At 45.8% G+C, this 20400-nt stretch overlaps 1 protein-coding gene across 1 annotated transcript in view; it reads right to left on the bottom strand.

Annotated features, from left to right (window-relative positions):
• Nucleotides 1–20400, bottom strand: part of COL4A5 (collagen type IV alpha 5 chain) — a 143488-nt gene that overhangs the window by 51763 nt on the left and 71325 nt on the right. The window contains exons 14-27 of the mRNA XM_075940947.2: nucleotides 18271–18324; nucleotides 18106–18162; nucleotides 16235–16279; nucleotides 16089–16142; nucleotides 13911–13952; nucleotides 10658–10781; nucleotides 9949–10122; nucleotides 4968–5051; nucleotides 4160–4252; nucleotides 2749–2819; nucleotides 2335–2526; nucleotides 1641–1809; nucleotides 273–365; nucleotides 84–188 (exon numbers count right to left, since the gene is read on the bottom strand). Of these exons, the coding sequence (XP_075797062.2) occupies nucleotides 84–188; nucleotides 273–365; nucleotides 1641–1809; nucleotides 2335–2526; nucleotides 2749–2819; nucleotides 4160–4252; nucleotides 4968–5051; nucleotides 9949–10122; nucleotides 10658–10781; nucleotides 13911–13952; nucleotides 16089–16142; nucleotides 16235–16279; nucleotides 18106–18162; nucleotides 18271–18324 (1357 nt within the window). The remainder of the gene's footprint in view (nucleotides 1–83; nucleotides 189–272; nucleotides 366–1640; nucleotides 1810–2334; nucleotides 2527–2748; nucleotides 2820–4159; nucleotides 4253–4967; nucleotides 5052–9948; nucleotides 10123–10657; nucleotides 10782–13910; nucleotides 13953–16088; nucleotides 16143–16234; nucleotides 16280–18105; nucleotides 18163–18270; nucleotides 18325–20400) is intronic.

Genomic DNA, 20400 nt, shown 5'->3' with positions numbered 1-20400 from the left:
TAAGAAAAAGATTAAACCTGAAAAATTATACTGCCCAAAGCCAGTATAGTTCACTTCTCCAAAAGGAGTGGTAGCAAGTATACCTTTTGGGCCTGATGGGCCTGGAAGTCCAATTCCAGGTATACCTGGATCTCCCTTAGGGCCGGGCATGCCCGACAAGCCAGGCTGACCAGGTAGACCAGGATCACCTGAAGAAGAAAATCATCTTAATGAGCAAAGGCAAGTCAGAGTGAAAACTCAGAGGTTACATGAAAGTCTAGTTATGCTCTTACCTGGAAGGCCTACTTCACCATTTCTTCCTGGAGGACCAGGGGGACCTGGAACTCCTGGTTCTTTAATAGTTTCACCAGGTTCACCTTTCGGACCTAAGAGCAGATGGGATACAGACTCATCATTCTACAACCTGCAGATTCCACACATTAGGAGAGAGATCCTTAGCCATCTAAACAGAGGGGGTTGTGTTACTCTAGTTTTACGCTATTGCAATAGCACTGCAATGAGTGAATAAGGCCCAGGGTCTAACACTAGGGATGTTAACATATAGTTGTTTAAATGATTAACCAATAAGCCTATGCTTATCGGTTCATCCAAACAATTACATGCACAACCCCCTGATGCTGCCTCCCACAGAGGTAGCATCGCAGGTGGGGGAGGCCAGGAGGGATGCCAGTGCAGCCTCTGTCTATGGGGAGCTCGAGTCCCCATATGGACAGCGGCTGCTGCCACGGAGCAGCCTCTGTCCATGGTGGGCCTGGGCTTGCCACAGACAGAGGCTGCTCCATGGGATGCTGGCACAGTGTCTGTCTGTGTGGAGCTCAGGTTCCCCATGGCAGGGGCTGCTGTCACCCCATGCTGTTGCCTCTGTATCAGAGGCAGCAGCGCGGAGTGGCAAGGGGCTCCCCAATGGTAGAGATGGGAGCACCCCGGCCCCACCTCCAAGGACTATAAAATAATCGTGTAACTGCTAAGATTTGGTGTGGTTACATGATTATTAAATTAAACGATATCTAACAGCCCTATTTGACGCACATGGATAATTGTAAAATAGCTGATCTGCTTTACTGCTTGTGTTTAACCTTTCGTATAAGGCCAGAGAGAGTGGGCTTATACCACCACTCTCTGACCTTACATCAAAAGTTAAACACAATGAGCAAAAACACATTATTCTGAAGACTTTTTTCTTCCAGATCTCACTTTATTGAGCCTCACTGAACCCCATTTCACAGGCTCAGAAGCACTGCTTGCCAGATATGCATTATAAATTGCTCTTCAAATAAGTCATGAAATCTGACATTTCTATGCACCCTGCTGGCGATCATCATCTTAATAAAAAGTTACATCATTTACCACAGCATGGGCTTTAGCAGGGTGCATTTAGACTGCAGAGGTATTTCTAGTTTCACAGCAAGCTGGTTTACAATCTTTGGCATTGGACTTCAGTACTGTTGAAGAAAGGGCAATCTGTGACAACCTCGTGGCTACTAGCAGGGAAGCTCACAAATGCCAGAATTAATTACTCTTTCGGGTACAATTTTGAAAGCCTTCTGCGCTTTGTCCCTGTTGAATGATCTGGACGCTGTGCTGAGCCAAATGGGTACAGCTTGCTTTTACTGCTCGATATCATATGAAAATATACTCACCTGGAACACCCGGTGGCCCTGGTCGACCTGATACGCCTTGAATGCCTTTTTCACCTGGAGGGCCTTGTGGGCCAAAACCAGGAGGTCCCATAGGTCCTCTGTCTCCAGGAAGACCTGGCACTCCTGGATTACCTGGAAGTCCCATTCCTCCTTTGAAAGCAACACCACCCTGAAGAGGAGGATGGGGGAGAAGAACGGTCATTGGCCTTTGAACAGACTGAAGAGTTTGTTTCAGCTAGCTTTAAAACTAATCAGAATTTCTATGTTAATTATTATTCCTTCCAACCCCAAGCTAGCAGCAGTCTGTTTTACCATCCTGCTATAGACCAGGGTAGACCGTTGGTCCTTGAATCTTGCTACCCCAGCTGAAGGTTATGGAAGCACCATGAGGAGAGGACAGTGAGCGGTGGCACAGCACACTGTTCAAAAGCAGTCCCTCCATTTATTTAGAAAGGAAGACAGACAGATTAGCAATAGAGCCCCATTCAGCCACCTTCATGCAGCACACAGGAGAGCTTGAAGGGGTAAGGGGGAAAACAGAATAACCGTCAGGGCTGAGAAAGACTATTAGACAGACTATTTCATTAAGACTCACTTATGCTTAGGGGGAAAGTGGATTTCCACATCCCTTTCTCTGTACTTTTCTGAATGGCTTCACAACACTCCTAAAAACCCCACAGAAAATCCAACTTACAGGTTCCCCCTTGAGTCCCGGGAGACCTGGCAGTCCAGTTTGTCCAGGAGAGCCATCTAGGCCAGGAAGACCCGGAGGACCTGGGAAACCAGTGTCCCCTTTTTCCCCTTTCAATCCTGGGAAAGCCTGGCTGTCCCCGGGGTCTCCTTTAGGACCAGGACGCCCAGGGGCACCTGGAGATCCTGGAAATCCCTAAGGAAAGAAAAATAAGCCTTGTAGGTTTTTCCTTTCTGAATGCCACAATTTTATGATAATTGGTTCATGGTAACTAGAGACGGAGGAGTAGTGTTAATAGGAATTTTTCTCTACACAAATGAAAGGACATGTAGTTATTAGTAAACTAATATTACATTTAAGATAAATTAGACTCAATTCTGCCCCCCCCCCCCCCAATAAAACATTAATAAGACTTACAGCTGGCCCTACAGGCCCAGTTAAGCCAGCAAGCCCTTTTTCACCTTTCAGTCCTGGGAAACCAGGAGATCCTGATTAAATAAAAGAATGCAAGATTTAGGCAGAGGGAATATCTGGCACTTACTTTGAGACAGCAGCAGAAATGTCTTCAAGCAGGCAAGATTTAGGCAGAGGTAAAATTTTCAAAGATTCCAATGTGACCCAGGCTCCTAAATCCAATTTTCAAAATACTCAGCTCTTAAGGGAGTACATCTCACTGAAAGTCAATGGGACCCAGACTCTAAAGTGCTAATGTCACCTGGGCACTTTTGAAAACTTTACTCAAGTCATTAAATTATGTTGAAGGCACCAGTTTTATTAAATGCTCATGAGATTGTCAATTACTCTGAAACTGAGGATGGCTTTACAACACATCAGTCTAAACTAGTAGATAAAATCATAGATACTACTCACTGAAAATTGCTATATAGATTACCTGTCCTAGTAAAACCTGCTGGGCCAAATTAATCTCTAGCATATGTAATTACAGCTCCACTGATGTCATTGAAATTCCAAATACCCACTCACATCCAGACCAAATTCAGTCCACAGTTTGGACAGCTTGATCTTAAGTGAGTAAAATTTGTACACGCAGTCCCTGGGTTACGTACAAGATAGGGACTGTAGGTTTGTTCTTAAGTTGAATTTGTATGTAAGTCGGAACTGGTACATATTGTAGGGGAAACTCTAGCCAAACATTTCTCCAGAGCTCAGTTTTATTCTCTCACACCTCACTTCTCTCAGTCCTTTATTCTCAAGCTGAGGTGTCTGCTGAGAAAAGCTGCTCTGCATCTCCCTGGTCTGCTGGGGGCGGGGCACTAGCTTCGCGTCTCCCTGGTCTGCTGGGGGGAAGCAGCTAGTGCAGGGTTGCCTCACCCCGTTTGTAAGTAGGGATCCGATGTAAGTCGGATCCATGTAACCCGGGGACTGCCTGTAACTAGAAGTTTATGTCAATGATGTTAAAGGAGAGCACCCCTATAGTAATCTCTGCACTGGTTCTTTGTGTCTTCTGAAGCAGGAAGGAGTTGAAATTCATTTCCTTTTCAGGTAATCAATTAGCAGATAATACTCTTTTAAGTAAGCACAGTGCTTGCAAGCTTGTCTTTGACTAGCAGAAAATATCAAGCAGGAGCATTTGTAATATTTAAAAACATTTGATTCTTAAGGGCCAGATTTTCAAAAACTGTTTTTCACGCACCCACCTTTTGCACTTTGATCTCATGTCTGCCCTGGCATCCTGTCACTTGGGCAAAAAAGCTTAATGCAGATCAGAGTTCGATTTTGTGTCTGAGTCTGCACACAAACATACATATACCTGTGGACCATTACATAAAAAGCAAAATGCAGCTGGCTGTTTTTTTTTTTTTTTTACCTGGGATACCTGGAGGTCCGGGTGGCCCCCTGTCACCAGGAGGCCCAGAAATGCTGCTTCCTATACAATTAAGGCATGTGTCTCCCTTATCACCTAGAAAGGGTCAGATATAAAAGCAAAGATGAGCAGTTAATTCTGGAAAATAGAAAGCATCCTGAATAAAAGTGCTATCATACTATTCACCATTTATTATATAATTGCATTTGATAATTATAATTTTACATAATTATAGGATATCTTAATAAATTAAAGAAGACTTCTCATAGATTTCATCTTTATCTTCCTTGATTTTTATGAATCAAAGTAGTATTTAGATTTACTTTCATCTGCAAAAGAGTGCATGGTTTGAGCTATCGGATTGAATTTGTTTAGCAAAAATGCAAACCAACACAAGCCCCCATCCTGAAAAAACAACAGCCTCCCCCGCTCCAATCCAAATGTGGAACTTTTTCCAGGTAGTAGCTCTTTTAGGAGGCAAATCTTTCAATACTAGGAGCTGGGATTTCAGAGAAATATTTAATGCTAGTGTCAAGAGTTATAATCATGAAGACTCCCGTAAGGAAAAAAAACAACCAATATGTATAAAGCATAGCTGACATGAAAACATTCTAATCATACACTCTTAAAAAAAAGCCTACAAGATTTTTTTTAGAGGTTTAACAGTTTTACAGATATATACCAGGTTCTTCTATGATGCTGATCACTGAATTATCTGATCATTTCCTATGCATTAATGATTGTATCCTCTTTGATGTGGGAGATGCTTTAAATGGCAAGGAAGAGACAAAGCATAATTATGACACTGCACCTTTCTGGCCTCGCTCCCCCATAAAACCTTGGTCTCCTGGACGTCCTGGAAGACCGGGGGGCCCTCGCTCACATAATCTGTCACCTAAAGGTGAAAGAGTTAAGAGAGACAGAGGAGAGAGAGAGAGAGAGAGAGAGAGAGAGTTAGCTCTACTATCAGTTCAATGGAGGCAAGGGACACTAAACAGAGATTAGAGAAAATCATTGTTTTATCCCAGTCATGATTGTTAACATGGGGCTGAGGCTTCTAGCTTGCATGTCATAACCAGGGCTCGCCGAACCGCGGCAAGCCCTGCTCGCCAGCCGTGCTGTCCAGCAATCTGCGCATGAGCAGATCATTCTGCGCATGCACAGATTGCCCGAACCCTGCTCTTCCGGGTTACAATCTACTTGCCACGGGTGAGTAGATTGTATTATTTGTCGAGCCCTGGTCATAACATTACAAGTCATAAAATGCAAGAAAATAAAACCGTTACATCCACATCCTAATAATATCCCCCTTTCATTTCTCACAGCCCGCAATCCTCTACTCCTATCCTGAGCAACCAATATGTAGCCTTAACTCTGTTCAGAAACATGCCCATACATGCAGCAGCACCTATGGGGAGGAGCTTTGGTGTAGAGACGTGAGACTCATCCCTATCTCTTCCCTTCACATCCATGCTAAATCCTCCCTCCCAATTCCTTCTCAAATTGGCACTCAACCCCTCATTCCCCCTCCAATCCTGCTTACTCTGCCTGACTACTCACATCCAGGGTTCACACTAAGATTTTCTATCATTGGGCGGGTTGAATTTTTTATTGAACGGGTTGAAATTTCCTTTGTGTAATACCAATGTTGACGTAGTGTGTGGATGTGCACCCACCACTACAAACAAAAACCATAGATATAAATATATATTTTAAATAGTCCATAGGTGTGGAAGAAAAATATATTAAAACAAGGGATAATTAACAAGGAATAATGCTTATGATTATTTAATATGAAGTCAAATAAAAATAAAATTAACACTATATTTGGTTGAAGAAGTGGGTTGTGCCCATGAAAGCTCATGATACTATTTCTATATTTTTGTTAGTCTAAGGTACTACAGGACTACTCTCATTTTTTAGTTACAGACTAATACGGCTATCCCTCTGAGACCTTGGAGTACATGTAGCATCATCCTTTCTAACAGACAGATGTATGTTACAAAGATCTTGCAAATAAGGTTTCATCCTACAAAACAGCTAGCACCACACCTAGTACTTGCTGCATCTGATTCATAACAGCCAGAACTCTACCAGATAGCAAAGATCTGGCCTTAATGCAATACAGTTTACCATATATTAATTAGTAACACAGGATTTAAAAAATATCATTAAGATCAGAGTTTTAGATCTCTGCAACACTCAAAAAAATTCTGTTAAAAGAATCTTTTTCTTTCTTACCTTATGCTATTAACACAGGGGTGGGCAATAATTTTTTATGGGGGACCACTCCAAGAATTTGGTAAGTGGTCAAGGGCCACACTCTTCCATGATATTAATGGAGGAGATGTGGGGGTCTGGGATGGAGGTTGGGTGCAGAAAGGAGCTTGGGGTAAGGGATTGGGGTGTGGGACCTGGGAGGGAGTTTGGGTGAAGTAGGGAATTGTGATCTGGGGCAACTGACTGGGGTGAGGAGGGAGTACAGAGCCTGGGAGGAGGGGTGCAAGAGAGGGTGCAGGGATTTGGGCTGCGACCAGGTATAGCAGATTGGGGTGCAGGCTCTGAGAGGGGGTTATGACTTGTGGAGAGGTGTAGGAAGGAATGCAGTGTCTGGGAAGGGCTGGAACAGGGGTGAAGGTTTGGGTTACATGGGGTAGGAGGAGGGGCAGAGAGCTGGGGGAAGGAGGGAGGCACTGGGGTACCAGAGGGTATGTCTACACTACCCCGCTAGTTCGAACTAGCGGGGGTAATGTAGTCATCCGCAGTTGCAAATGAAGCCCGGGATTTGAATTTCCTGGCCTTCATTTGCATGAAGCCGGCCGGCGCCATTTTTAAATGCCGGCTAGTTCGGACCCCGTGCCGTGCGGCTACACGTGGCACGGACTAGCTAGTTTGGATTAGAAGCCTAATTAGAAGCCTATTCCGAACTAGCTAGTCCGTGTCGCGTGTAGCCGCGCGGCACGGGGTCCGAACTAGCCGGCATTTAAAAATGGCGCCGGCAGGCTTCATGCAAATGAAGCCCGGGAAATTCAAATCCCGGGCTTCATTTGCAACTGCGGATGACTACATTACCCCCGCTAGTTCGAACTAGCAGGGTAGTGTAGACATACCCAGAGATAGGCTCTGGTTGAGAGACCTTATCTGGCTCCAAGTCAGAAGCCCGGCAGGTTGCTTAGCCAGGGTCCCTGTCTTTGAGCCCCTGTACATGCCCAGGGGAGCTGCAGGAGCCATGTTTATTGCTCTCAACTGAATTCTAGGAGCCCGAGGGAGGAGAGAGATGGGGCACTTCACATGCTGCCTGGCCTGCAAACAGGCAGCTCCTATTGCTCAAAACTAGACAATGGGAGTTACTGTGGACAGGCGCAGCATGAGAAGCCTGTCTCCCCTTCCTCCAGGCACTCAGCATTCACAAACACACACGTAGCCCTGCACCTGGTTTTCCGGAGTGCTGAGTGATGTGCAGGGCAGGCAGGAAGCTGACTGAAGCTCTCGTGGTCAGATCTGGCCCACAGATCTTTTGCCCAGCCCAGGAGTAAACGCTGAAGCCAGCTTCTCCATTTATAACAGGCAGCAGCAGCTGCTGCTTCTGCTCCTCCAAGAGAGTGAGTGCCCTGCCTCCTCTTTTCCAGCCAATCAGCTGAGCTCTCTGCCTGCACAAGGAGCTCTGAACCTCTCTGTGGGGCTCAGAAAAGAGCAGTGCTCCCACACAGACACACAGCTTACAGGGACCTTGCTCATATCCCTCATCTGAGCCCAGGCCACCAGATCCTGCCTTCAGACTCTGTTACTTGGCTCTTCTCCTTGTCCTGGGGCTGGCAGGCCAGATGGGAAAGTTAGCATACCAAGTAGCATATGGATGTGAGACATTCCATGCAGATATTCTAAATATGAGGAATAGTAATGTATTTAATTAAAACATCTCCAAAGTAGTCTAAACTTATAATGTTGTGTAGGGCAGATGTGTAGGGGAAGAGAGAGAGCAGAGCTGGGAGTTTGTGGGGGATTCTGACTATTTAGTTAGAGGATCCAAAGTAATACGAAGAAGATGGAGCGACATTTAATAAAGAGAGCACTTCTGTTGTGAACTATTTTAATGAAATAAAACCGAAATTGTAATTGACCTCTAACGGTTTATTAGGCCAAATGTGGAGATAAAATTCAACCAATAAAGCACGGCAGAGAGGGATTTAATCCTTACAGGCAGTCCCCGGGTTACATACAAGATAGGGACTGTAGGTTTGTTCTTAAGTTGAATTTGTATGTAAGTCGGAACTGGTACATATTGTAGGGGAAACTCTAGCCAAACATTTCTCCAGAGCTCAATTTTATTCTCCCACACCTCACTTCCCTCAGTCCTTTATTCTCAAGCTGAGGTGTCTGCTGAGAAAAGCCGCTCCGCGTCTCCCTAGTCTGCTGGGGGGGGGGGGGGGGCGCTAGCTTCGCGTCTCCCTGGTCTGCTGGGGGGGAAGCAGCTAGTGCGGGGTTGCCTCACCCCGTTTGTAAGTAGGGATCTGATGTAAGTCGGATCCATGTAACCCAGGGACTGCCTGTATTTAACTGCAAATCCCAACACTTCCTTAACCTTTTATTATTTAGAACAAGCAGCATTTGTTAGCATGAGATGGAAGCCGCATTATTCTGCACCTCTGGGGCTAGATCCTTGGCCCTACTCTATTAATATCATGCCACTGGAGTGGTGCAAACTGACCTAAAAGCTGCCCAAAAGTTACTGAGATTCTCCCAGTATGGGGGAATCCTGGTTTGTAATGAAGCCTGTATAGCCAACTTTACACAAAGCAGCATGCCAGGGCTGATTAGAGCCAGGAAAAGGCATGGAAAAGCTGCACCAAACACAACCGCTTATTCCTAGTGTGACTGATCCAGACTAGCTGGCTGAAGCAGTCTGGTGGAAGGTAAGTATACTGGCCGTTGGATGAATGATTTTCTGTCCTGAGTGATCAGGGCAGGGGCTTCTCCAGGGAAATCAGGAATGTATTAGAAACAATTAAGTCAGGCAAACACCATAAGCTGAATAAGAACTTGCTGGAAGCAGTTAAGAGAGACAGGCTAATTAGAACACCTTCAGCCTATTAAGAACTTGCCAGGAGTAGTTTACAAGAGTCCCTTTCTGGAAGGGTGGTTGGTGAGGTGCTGGGAGTAAAGTGGTGTGCTGTGGAAGAGCTGGGAGGATAAAAACCAGGAGTAAGGTGCTAGGAGGGGCCATTTAGATTAGTGGCCAAGGGCAGGGCTACAGCTTTCATAGTGAAGGGAAAACTACCTGTTGCTGCTGCCATTAGGGTCCCTGGACTGGAACTCAGAGTAGAGGGTGGGCCTGGTTCCCACACAGAGACATTCCCTGAGAGGGAAGACTAAGACTAAGGAGGGTTCTCATGCCAAACCCTTGGTCTGCGCTAGGATATAGGTGGTTCAGTCGGCTGAGCCCTTTGACTCTAAAACGGGCGGGTCACAGTGAGCCTCTGAGGCTTGCCCTAACTGCCTAGAAGTACAGGGCCCCTGAGGCAAAACTGAAGCTTTGTCACACCAACTAGGAAGGGGACCCTTCCACACAACATGAAGTTAGGACTGTCCGGTTGGTGCTCTAACTTGCACCAGGAGCTGGGAAGGAAGGTGAAGTCCCCTTTTCCTCTCCATTACATTAGCTGGAGCTGAACTATGTCCCTAGAGCAGGGAACAAAATAAACCTACATCATAGACATTTAGTCTCTTTTCCTTGTTGTCAAGTAACTTCCTATCTTTCAAGTGTTTGAAGGCTGTACGTCAATATCACTTACTAGGAGGGATAGTTGGTCCAGGAGGTCCAGGGGCACCTGGCCGTCCAGGCAGCCCTGGTTGTCCATCAAGTCCAGGCTGTCCAGGTATGGAAACTCCAGGCAGACCTTGATCTCCCTTCTGTCCTCGCTCCCCACGCATACCAGGTGGACCAGGGGGACCTATTCCTGAAACCCCTAAAATGGAAAACAATTAATTCCTCAGTATCCCTGGTTTAAAGCATGGACTTTTGTAAAGGTGACAATGAAAGCAGCCTAGCTGCTACTACCATAGGCAACATCCTCTCTTTAAATCTTTATATATGTGGCCATGGTATAGGAGTTATATTATGGGGTAAGTGTTTTCAATAGGCTGCCATAAAGGGCCAAGTTACAGGCAACTGTGGTTTGCCTATGCCCTATGCAACCAGGTAATTGCTCCCCTAGATGTACCCAGGCAACTGTGGTTAGCCTATGCCCTATGTAATTGCACACCTAGATGTGCACAGATGTGGAATCTGGGGCAAGCAAATGTTACATATGCAGAGACTTTTGGTTGAAAACTTGACCCCCAAGACTTAGCTCTATAGTTCTGCCTTCACTGGTCATTCAGGCCTTCTGTCAACCAGGATTCCAATTGTGATGGTGATTATTGCTACACTGCCACCACCAAAGTAGGCCATGAAGCTAACTAACTCTCCAGAATACACACGTAATTCACCTCAGCTCTTACCTGGAGTCCCTGGCAAACCAGGAGTCCCTGGCGTGCCAGGAGATCCACGCTCGCCTTTGGGTCCTGGAGGTCCGGGAAATCCTTTGCTCCCTTTTGGTCCCACTTGCTCACCATTTCCTGTGATCTGTTATATGGACAAGGCAAGAAAAAGTCACTAGAAAGGTAAAAAGAGGTATGACTGTGTGGAGCAAAGCCACAAGAGCCAGCTCAAGTAATGCTGAACTGATGGCATGATCCTCCTAATGTCATTGGGGTCCAGAATAAAACTTTTTTTTTTTTTTAGCAGTCTCCTTTTCCAGCAGAGTGCATTCTTACTCTAAGGCTGTACTGTATTCCCATGTGGCTCCATAAAAACTACTAAAGACATTTTATTTTTCTGGTGTGAGAGCTAAAAGGTATCAAAGAGTTTCTGCAAGAAGAGTTTCCACAGCCAAACCTCAGGCACATCCCCTTCCCAAAATCAGCGAGAGAAGAGAACCTAAAATACCCAGGCAGAATCTTCACCCCAGGCATTTTAAAATCTTTTGCTTTCATCTGACATCACTTATTCAACTGCAGTTTCAATTGTGATGCAAATCCACACTCTTGCCACACATGTCAATGGAGATACACTGATGCAAATCCAGAGTAACAGTGAAGAATTTAATTATATTTATATTAGGGGGACTGCTTGTGTAATAGGCTACTATTCTCCGAAGTGAGGCTGAATCTGACCTTACATGAGGACTCGGGGGCTATGTCTACACGGCTCCATCTTGCACCTAAAAAATATACAAATGAGGCAAAGCGTGGAATATCGCTGAGCCTCATTTGCATAATCATGAGGCTCTGTTTTTGCACAAGAAGCTTTTGCGCAAGAGCCGTTCTTCCTCATTAATTATGCAATTTTTGCTTCACCTCATTTGCATATTGTTTTGCACAATAGGGGGCAGTGTAGACATAGCCCTGGTGATGGCCTTTGAATTTCTCAATTGCAAACCCTCAATAACTAAGGGTACGTCTACACTACAGCGCTAATTCGAACTAACTTAGTTCGAACTAGTTAATTCGAACTAAGCTAATTCGAACTAACAAATCTAGAACTAAAAACTAGTTCGAATTAGTGTTTTGCTAATTCGAACTAGCATGTCCACATTAAGTGGACCCTGAACCGGGGTTAAGGATGGCCGGAAGCAGTGCCGGCAGGGCATCAGATTAGGACTTAGAGCGTGGAGTTGCTGCCTCAGGCTAGCCGAGGGCTGTGCTTAAAGGGACCCGACCCCCACCCCGGACAGACAGTTCTCAGGGGTGCCCCGCTTGCAAAGCAGTCCTGGCTTGGAGTGCCCTGAGTGCCCACACTGGGCACATCACAGCACTCGGCCATCAGACCGGCTGCACTTGCCACAGGCTGCCATCTGGGGAGAGGGGGCAATTGGGGGGCTGCAGGAGAGCTTCCACCCCCAGAAGCCTGCAGAGCCAGCCCAGTCCTCCCCATCAGGGGCTTGTACCTCATTCCTCCCTCACCTCCTTCCACTTACCCTTCCCTAGCCCCCCTTCCTGATGTACAAAATAAAGAAAACGTGTGGTCAAAAACAGAATCTCTCCTTATTGAACAAAACTCGGGGAGACTGGGAAAAGGAGGTGGGAGAGGGGAAGAGAGAGGGTGGGAGAGGGGAGGGCAACTAAAATGATCAGAGGTTTGGAACAGGTCCCATATGAAGAGAGGCTAAAGAGACTGGGACTTTTCAGCTTAGAAAAGAGGAGATGGAGGGGGGATATGATAGAGGTCTATAAAAGCATGAGTGGGGTGGAGAGGGTGCATCAAGAAAAGTTCTTCATTAGTTCCCATAATAGAAGGACTAGAGGACACCAAAGGAAAGGAATGGGTAGCAGGCTTCAAACTAGTAACAGAAAGTTGTTCTTCACAAAGCAAAGAGTCAACCTGTGAAACTCCTTGCTGCAGGAGGCTGTGAAGGCTAGAACTAGAACAGAGTTTAAAGAGAAGTGAGATCAAGTCATGGAGGTTGGGTCCATGGAGTGGTATTAGCAAGGGGGTAGGAGTGGTGTCCCTGCCCAAAGTTTGTGGAAGGCTGGAGAGGGATGGCACGAGACAAATGGCTTGGTCACTGTCTTCGGTCCATCCCCTCCAGGGTCCCTAGGGTTGGCCGCTGTCGGCAGACAGGCTACTGGGCTAGATGGACCTTTGGTCTGACCCAGTACGGTCATTGTAAGCTCAGGGCTCAGGGTCGGGGGTCTCAGTGGACCACCTTGATTTTCATGCACACCTGCTCCTGGGTGGCCAGGCTGGCAGCTCTCCTGCCCTAGACGACCACTTTCCTGTGCCTAGTGCGGAGGTCGTGGACGAGGTCCACGATGTCCGCACTAGACCAGGCGGGTACCCGCCTCTTGCGGTCCCGGGCAAGCTCCCGGGAGCCGCCAGCCTGGTCTCGGGAAGAGGGGGAGGGCTGGGGGGCATCGGGTGGTTGGCTTGAGCCGTGCCAGGTGTTGGGTGCTGGCAGGCTTGCACCTGGCACGGGCATCGTAGCCAGCCCGCGCCCCTTTAAGGGGTCCGGGGCCGGGAGGGGGGCAATAGAGTTTCCCTGGTGTTGGCCAGAGTGGCCACCCAGGGAAAGCTGGGGAGGGCTAGCCTCCCACTAGTTCGAATTAAGGGGCTACACACCCCTTAATTCGAACTAGTAAGTTCGAACTCGGCTTAGTCCTCATACAATGAGGTTTACCTAGTTCGAACTAAGCGCTCCACTAGTTCGAACTAACGTTCGTTAGTTTGAATTAACTTTGTAGTGTAGACATCCCCTGACAGACTTGTATGAATAATAGCATGGGAATATTGTTTTCTTAGTGCTGCTCACTATGGGGATGATTAGAGGAGGTGGGAAAAAAGCCACTTTGCACTGGAAAAACATTTTGACCGAAAAACTTGGACCGACTCTACTGATTATGATTTTAACTTATGCTGGTTTTATTCCATTGACTTCAGTAGAGTTGCCTTTTATTTTCTCCAGTCTAAGAGAGATCAGAACCTGGCCTTATGTTATAGCAGAAGGACCCTGGAACCCAAGATCATACTTCCTAAAAAACAATGTACTAAAAGAAAAGAGCAGTGGATTGTGGTGACTAACATCCAGTTCTACCTACTGGATCTTGTAGGCACTAGCATTAACTGGAGACTCTAAAGCCTGGCAGAAATGAGAAGACAAAATGACGCCCTGCCAACCATATGAAATTAAAGGACAAGAAAGTAAAAGCAACTTACAATTCCAGGAGGACCAGGAAGACCACGTTCACCTTTCAGACCCTGCCAATGAAATATTGACAGGTTATTTATTGTTTGACATATCTATGAATACAAGAACAAGATTGTTTTCTCATACTTTTGAAAACTAAACAAGTAATTGCAAAGATTCTGTTGCAGGCTAACAGATAAAGCAAGGCAATTCAATTTCTATTCAGTAGGAACTGGACCCTAGCGTGCAAGCTTTAGGTGACAGGCAGGCTTTAACTTTACTCTAGCACCGTGGTCACCAACCCGTCGATCATGATCGGGAGGGCCCGATTGGGAGGGCCCGACCAGTCCATCACGAGGCGTTCGGGGCTCCCCCATTTCTCCCAGTCCCCAAGAAGCCTAATACCTACCTCTAGTGACAATGGAAGTAGCGCCGGCTTCCTGTGGGGTGGACGGAAGTCCCATAGCTGTGCGCCACTTCCCGGGTTTCAGGAAGTGTGCTGGCTGCTCCCCCTCCTGCAAACAGCTGGCGCGGTACCAGACCCAGGTCTGTGGCGTGCCAGGGATTTCCTGCGTGTGGTGTGTGTGTGTGTGTGTAGGAGTCCCCGGAGAAGGCGCACGCCGGGACATGCTTCCTGGGGAAGGACGGGGGGCGGTAGGAGTCCCCAGAGCAGGTGGGTGCCAGGATGTGCTTCCCCTGCGGGAGGGAGGGGGGAGTAGGAGTGCCCGGAGGAGGCAAGTGCTGGGGTCTCCCTGTTCCCTGCCCCCACCAACACCTTCTCCCCTGCTGCAGCATCCTGTTCCCTTTTTCAGCACCCACTGGCAGCTTGCCATCTGCCCCATCACCCTATCCCGTACCCCATCTCCCTCCCCTGTCCCCACCAACACCCTGTCCCCTGCTTCAGCACCCACTGGCACCCTGTCCCCAGCCCCCATGGGCACCCTGTCCCTTGCCCCCATGGGCACCCTGTCCCTTGCCCCCATGGGCACCCTGTCCGTTGCCCCAGCACCCATTAGCACCCTTCCCCAGTACCATGTCCCCTGCTCCCACCAGCACAGTTGGGGCCACATTAGTGAGGCTTGAGGGGTTTTGGAGGAGTGGGGGTTTTTTTGCATCTCACTTGTGTAGCCCCAACTGACTTTTCTGTGGGTCAGTGACCCCTGACTCAAAACAGGTTCCCTGCCCCTCTCATAAATAAAGACAATACTGAAACTGTTTGTATTTGAAATAGTATTTTATTTAAAAATGAAGCCTAGCCAAAAATAACCTAATTGGGGCCAAGCCCCCATCTGGCTGCAGCATCATAACACTCCTGTACCACCCCCTGATCCCAAATCTGAGCCTCTCATACACTGGAACCACCTGTCCTGAGCCTCTCACATCTTCAAACTCCTGAACCCCCACATCCTTAGTCTTCTGCCACAGCACTTCTGCACCATCCACACACTGCAAATCTGTGTCCTGAGCCCATCATACTCTCAGCCTCCCTGCCCTGAGCCCCTCAAATACCCCAACCCAAACTCCTGCACCCTCACATCCACAAGCCTGTGGCTTGCTCAGTACCCCAACTCTCCACCTGACCCCAACACTCCTCAGCCTGGAGCCTCCTCCCTGAGCCAGCATCCCCTTCTCCACCTCCTCCTTCATCTAAATTCCCTCCCAGAGCTTGCACCTCTCATCCCTTCCCACATCCAAAATCCCTCATTCCCACCCCACAGCCCGCACCTCCTGTCTCAACTCAGTAAGGGTACAGCTAGACTACAAGAGTTTTTTCTGGGATACCAGAGGTATCCTGGAAAAACTCTTGTGCATCCAGGGACACATTTGTTCTTCCGCTTTTTTTAGTGGAAGAGCAAACATGCCCTTTCAGCAACCCCTATATTCCTTGTTCCACGAGGAATAAGGAGGCTTCAGAAAGAAGGGGGGTTTTCTGACATTTGACCCAGTATAGACAGGCCAAATGTTGGAAAAACATTTTCCTACAGCAGAACTGAAAAAAAAAGTAGTGTAGCCAGACAGTGTATAAGGGCCGGGGATAGCAAGTGATGGAGAGGAGGAGAACAGAGGGCAGGACTTCAAGGAAGGGATGGAGTCTTGGTGGAAGGATGGGGTAGATCTTGGCTTGTTCTGACATTTAAAAAGTGATCTTGGGCGTAAAAAGGTTGGAGACCACTGTCTAGCAATAAGGACAAATAACCCACACTCACCTTTTCACCATCTCTTCCTGGATCACCATTTAAACCAGGGTCACCAGGTAAACCCTTCAAAGAAAGAGAAAAAAAAACACCCTCAAAATATTTGCTGCAAGAGCATTAAAAAGAATCTGCTTTGGTGAGAAACATAAGATACTCACATCTCTGCCGGGCTGGCCAGGATCTCCATCTTTGCCAGGTTTCCCCTTCAAAACACAAATGTGCATTGAAAATAAAAAGTTTTAGTGGCAAAGAGCCATTGCCATCTGACATTAATTAAAATGAGGATTAACATAGAAAACCAGAATGACAAAAAAATTGATAAACATGTCTTAATGTATTATCAGAATGCTATAAAATGACCTCCAATTTAAATATCCCCATCGATACTGCATGTTTTCCTTTGTTTCTATAGGTATGGATGCCTTTGTTTGAAAACCTGGCCATAATTATGAAATATCTGAACATACATTTTAAGTAAGGAAAGAAACAAAATGTGATTGACATTAAAGATAAAAAAAAGTTTTTCTGGATATAGATTTAAGGCTTAAATTGTGAGTCTATTTTGAAAAATTACCTTTACAAATGTACTTTCATATTCAAATGACAGTGAATATGCATAGGCAGCAAACAGATGATTATTGTCAAGACAAAAAAAGTTTGCACCATTTTTACAGTTAGCACTGCAATACTACCACAAACTGGGGACAGTGACTGGATTTTATTCCAGCTCGGTCATCAACAGCATTGTTGACAATGCTTTGCTAGAGGGCCAAAATTCACCCTTAGTCACGCCCAAACAACCCCACAGCAGACAAGAGGGCCAAACAGGTGCAACTAGGACAAAGGTTATCTTGCAGAATATTACTAGTGATGATGCTCAATCTGGAAATAACACCGCTTTCAAATCCCAGATGGAGTTTCAGAGACTGGCAGTTACCAAACCATCTCAGTACCGGTTGAATCTCTCTAGTCTAGAACCTTCGGGGCCTGACCGGTGGGTGCCTAACTAGAGAATTTGCTGAACCAAGGGAGAGCAATATTGTCTAGCAGCATTACCAACACTTCCACTGTTTACTGGGCTCTTAGAAGACATTTTGGGGTAAATTAGAGCTAAATAACAGCAGAGAACAAGGAGAGCCAGCACTGGTGTCTGTAAACAAACTTCATGGGACCGTAGGAAACTTAGCCACACCCATAATAAGTGGACCCCTGGCTAACTAAAATTATGCTGGACCCTCGATGTTGCCAGACCAGAGTGCTGGACCAGACCTTCAGCCTGTATTTGTAAATCCGCATATTTGATACAGAAATTAAGACACAAGAAATAAAGATGGAACGCCAGATGCTATTGTAGAGTCACACCTGAGAGCAGAACTGCATTTTGAGTCTGCAGTACATGTAAATGCCCCAAATAAAAGGGAAAAATATACTGTGAATAAACAGGCTTAGCCTGAAAGAAAGAAAACTTAAGCATTTGTTCCCTTTTTGATCTAGGCAGATTAAAATCTCACAATGAAGTGACTTAGGAACGCATGCAAAATAGATGGGAGTTTTAGTCTCCTATTCCTCTCTCTCTATTCCATGCCAAAAGAACCACAACCCTTTTGTGGAATCATCTGACAACAGAAAGTGAAGCTCGGGATTCTAGAATGCTGAATTCATAAATTAACTTTTTGCAGTTCTTTTTTTAATTGGAAGCTGGAAAATGGGGAAACGTATCAAAAAACCATTTAAATGAAGATCCACAACCGGGTAGATCCCAGATCCGTCACAAGCCAGGATACAGATACAGGATACTGACACAGAGCCAGCAAATGAGAGGGGGTGGGGGGAAATGCATGTAGTCAACAGGTTTAACCAATAAGGCCAGGCTTATTGGTCAATCATGTAGTTGTCTATACATTGATATCCCTACCAATGTCATCTTACTGAGAAAATCTGATGGCCCAACCTGAATTCGATATTTGCTTAATTTTCAAAGCTAAAAGCATTTGAAAAAATAAATCTTTGGTTCAAGGAAATTACTTACTCTTTTGCCTGGGTCTCCTTGCTCACCTTTTTCACCTTTCATGCCACCTGAAGGACCCTGAACATACAAACATTGTCTTATACACAGCCCATGGGGACAGAGCAGAATGAATTTACAGTTCTGTTACAAGATGCTAAAACAAATGTATTTGTGGAAATTACTCACAGGAGGACCTGGTGGCCCAGAGGGTCCTGGTGGACCTCGCTCTCCTGGAGTGCCCTGGCATGCACAGAGGGGGAAAAAAAAGAGAAGGGGGTGAAAGCTCTCATTACCCAATACTGCATCAATTGTTTTAAACAGGATTTTACTGTCATTTAAACTTCTTCATGTGCCATAAATGCTAGTGGTCCTTATCAAGTGTCTTTCACCCAGGTGGATCCCAAATCCTGGTTCAAATTCAACCAACCAGTGAGATACAATTGTCTCTTTCATATAGCATAGCGAGTTGCTAGCTGCTCATATCTGTGCTGCACAGAAGTTTAGGGCAGGAAGTAAAAATAACCTAGCCAGTTGAAGTTACAGAATGATGGTCAAGGGGCAGAAAGTAATTAGTGAAGTTGCTTGGACATCAGGATTAATACATCTGTTCTTGGGAATAATGCCATTGAATTTTAAGTGGAAAGGTAGGACCTCTATTTCTACAGCTGCACCTCCAGCAGCACATACCAAATGACTGGTTCATTATTAACCAGAATGAGTATCAGCTACTTAATTCCACAAAGCACTGCATGCAATATTGGCTTTTTTCTTGCAAGGCTTCCATCCACATACAGGCCCCTCCTGACTCTGCATAGCTCGTGCAATTAGCTGAGATCACAACTTCAGGTGCAATGGCCTCAGGCCACTACCAAATTTGAGACAGCTTCTTTATAGAATGAATAAAAACTGACTTATGATTAACAGATTTATTAGAGCATTTATTAGAGATTTATTAGAGCATAAGCTTTCATGGGCAAAGACCCCCTTGGTCAAATTTGGTCTTTGCCCACGATAGCTTATGCTCCAATAAATTTGTTAGTGTATAATGTGCCACAGGACTCCCTGTCGCTTTTGCAGATTCAGACTAACACGGCTACCTCTCTGATACTTGACTTATGATAGTGATCGTTCTCTAAAAGTTCACTGCCAAGTACATTCCTTTCACCAAAAGTCTAAATATTTACCATACTACTAATAGCGTGAGGGCAAATGTGGCTCGCTGGAAACTGTTTGTAAGTCTTGGTGTTTTCTAAGGAATATACAGTCAAACTGTCTCCTTTTGCATATTTATACAGCTACCTTTTGGCATTATTCGATCATCAGAGACATCAAATGCAATAGTGTCAGCTGACATTAAATCGCAAGTACGAAATCCTCAAATGGAAGTACTGGCACTGATCTCAGTGGAGTCATAATTTCTTCACTGTTTAGAATTAAAGGGATGGCCAGTTCTCTGCTTCTTCATCTACTACCCTGGACCCAGTGAGTCAGAGACAACATTGGAATCTGCCACCTTTCCGGGATGACTCCATATGGCAGATATGTATCAGTGGACAGGGCTGAAGAATGCTTTAATAGGACCAAAGGTCTTATGAAGGAAAGGACAAATTGCTTTGGTCAAAGTGAAAGGAGAGATCTGGCACTCCTCCTCACATCCCACTTAAGGGCAGACCACCAGTGCTTTCTTCATGCTGAAAGGTTTGCGAACAAGATGACAAAGTGAAAAGAATGGAGCAATGTTAATCTTAAAATAGCCGGAGAGAACAAAAACCAATTCAAGGATCTGGCTGAAGTTATTCAGAAGCTCAGCTATCTTGGTGATGGGTGCAATATAAACAGGAGTGGTCCTTCTTCTATTCTACTTCAAAATATACACCTCATCCTTGCCTAAAGTCAGGATACCACAGAACTTCAAAACAAAAAACACAACGCCCTCAGACTCCTGCCTGTGCTGCCCGACTCATCTGGTTTGACTCCTGTAACTGAACTGGGATTGTGAAAGCTGTCAGATCAACAGGACAGGACAAAGTTAGTATCTTCAAGACTGGCATCTCTCACAATGACTCTTCAGCAGTTGAGGGCAGGGAAGGCTCTGCACAAGTTAATGCAACAGTCTGGAAAATGGAACTTAAAAATCAGTAATTTATTGCCACCCAGACTATAGATTCATTGGGGTGGCCAGATGTGTATAGTTAGGTGTATAAAGTACAAAATGACTCAATTTACAGTAAAAGAAAATAGAGACTCAATATGTCATGTATGACAAGGAAGATAATTTAGCTGATTTTAACTTTTAGAGGATCCCTCACAGTATGA

Source organism: Pelodiscus sinensis, chromosome 13 (assembly GCF_052426305.1).
Source record: "Pelodiscus sinensis isolate ZL-2025 chromosome 13, ASM5242630v1, whole genome shotgun sequence".
Classification (NCBI taxonomy): domain Eukaryota; kingdom Metazoa; phylum Chordata; order Testudines; family Trionychidae; genus Pelodiscus; species Pelodiscus sinensis.
Note: the sequence above shows the minus strand (reverse complement) of the source record. Positions and strands in the feature narration are given on the sequence as shown.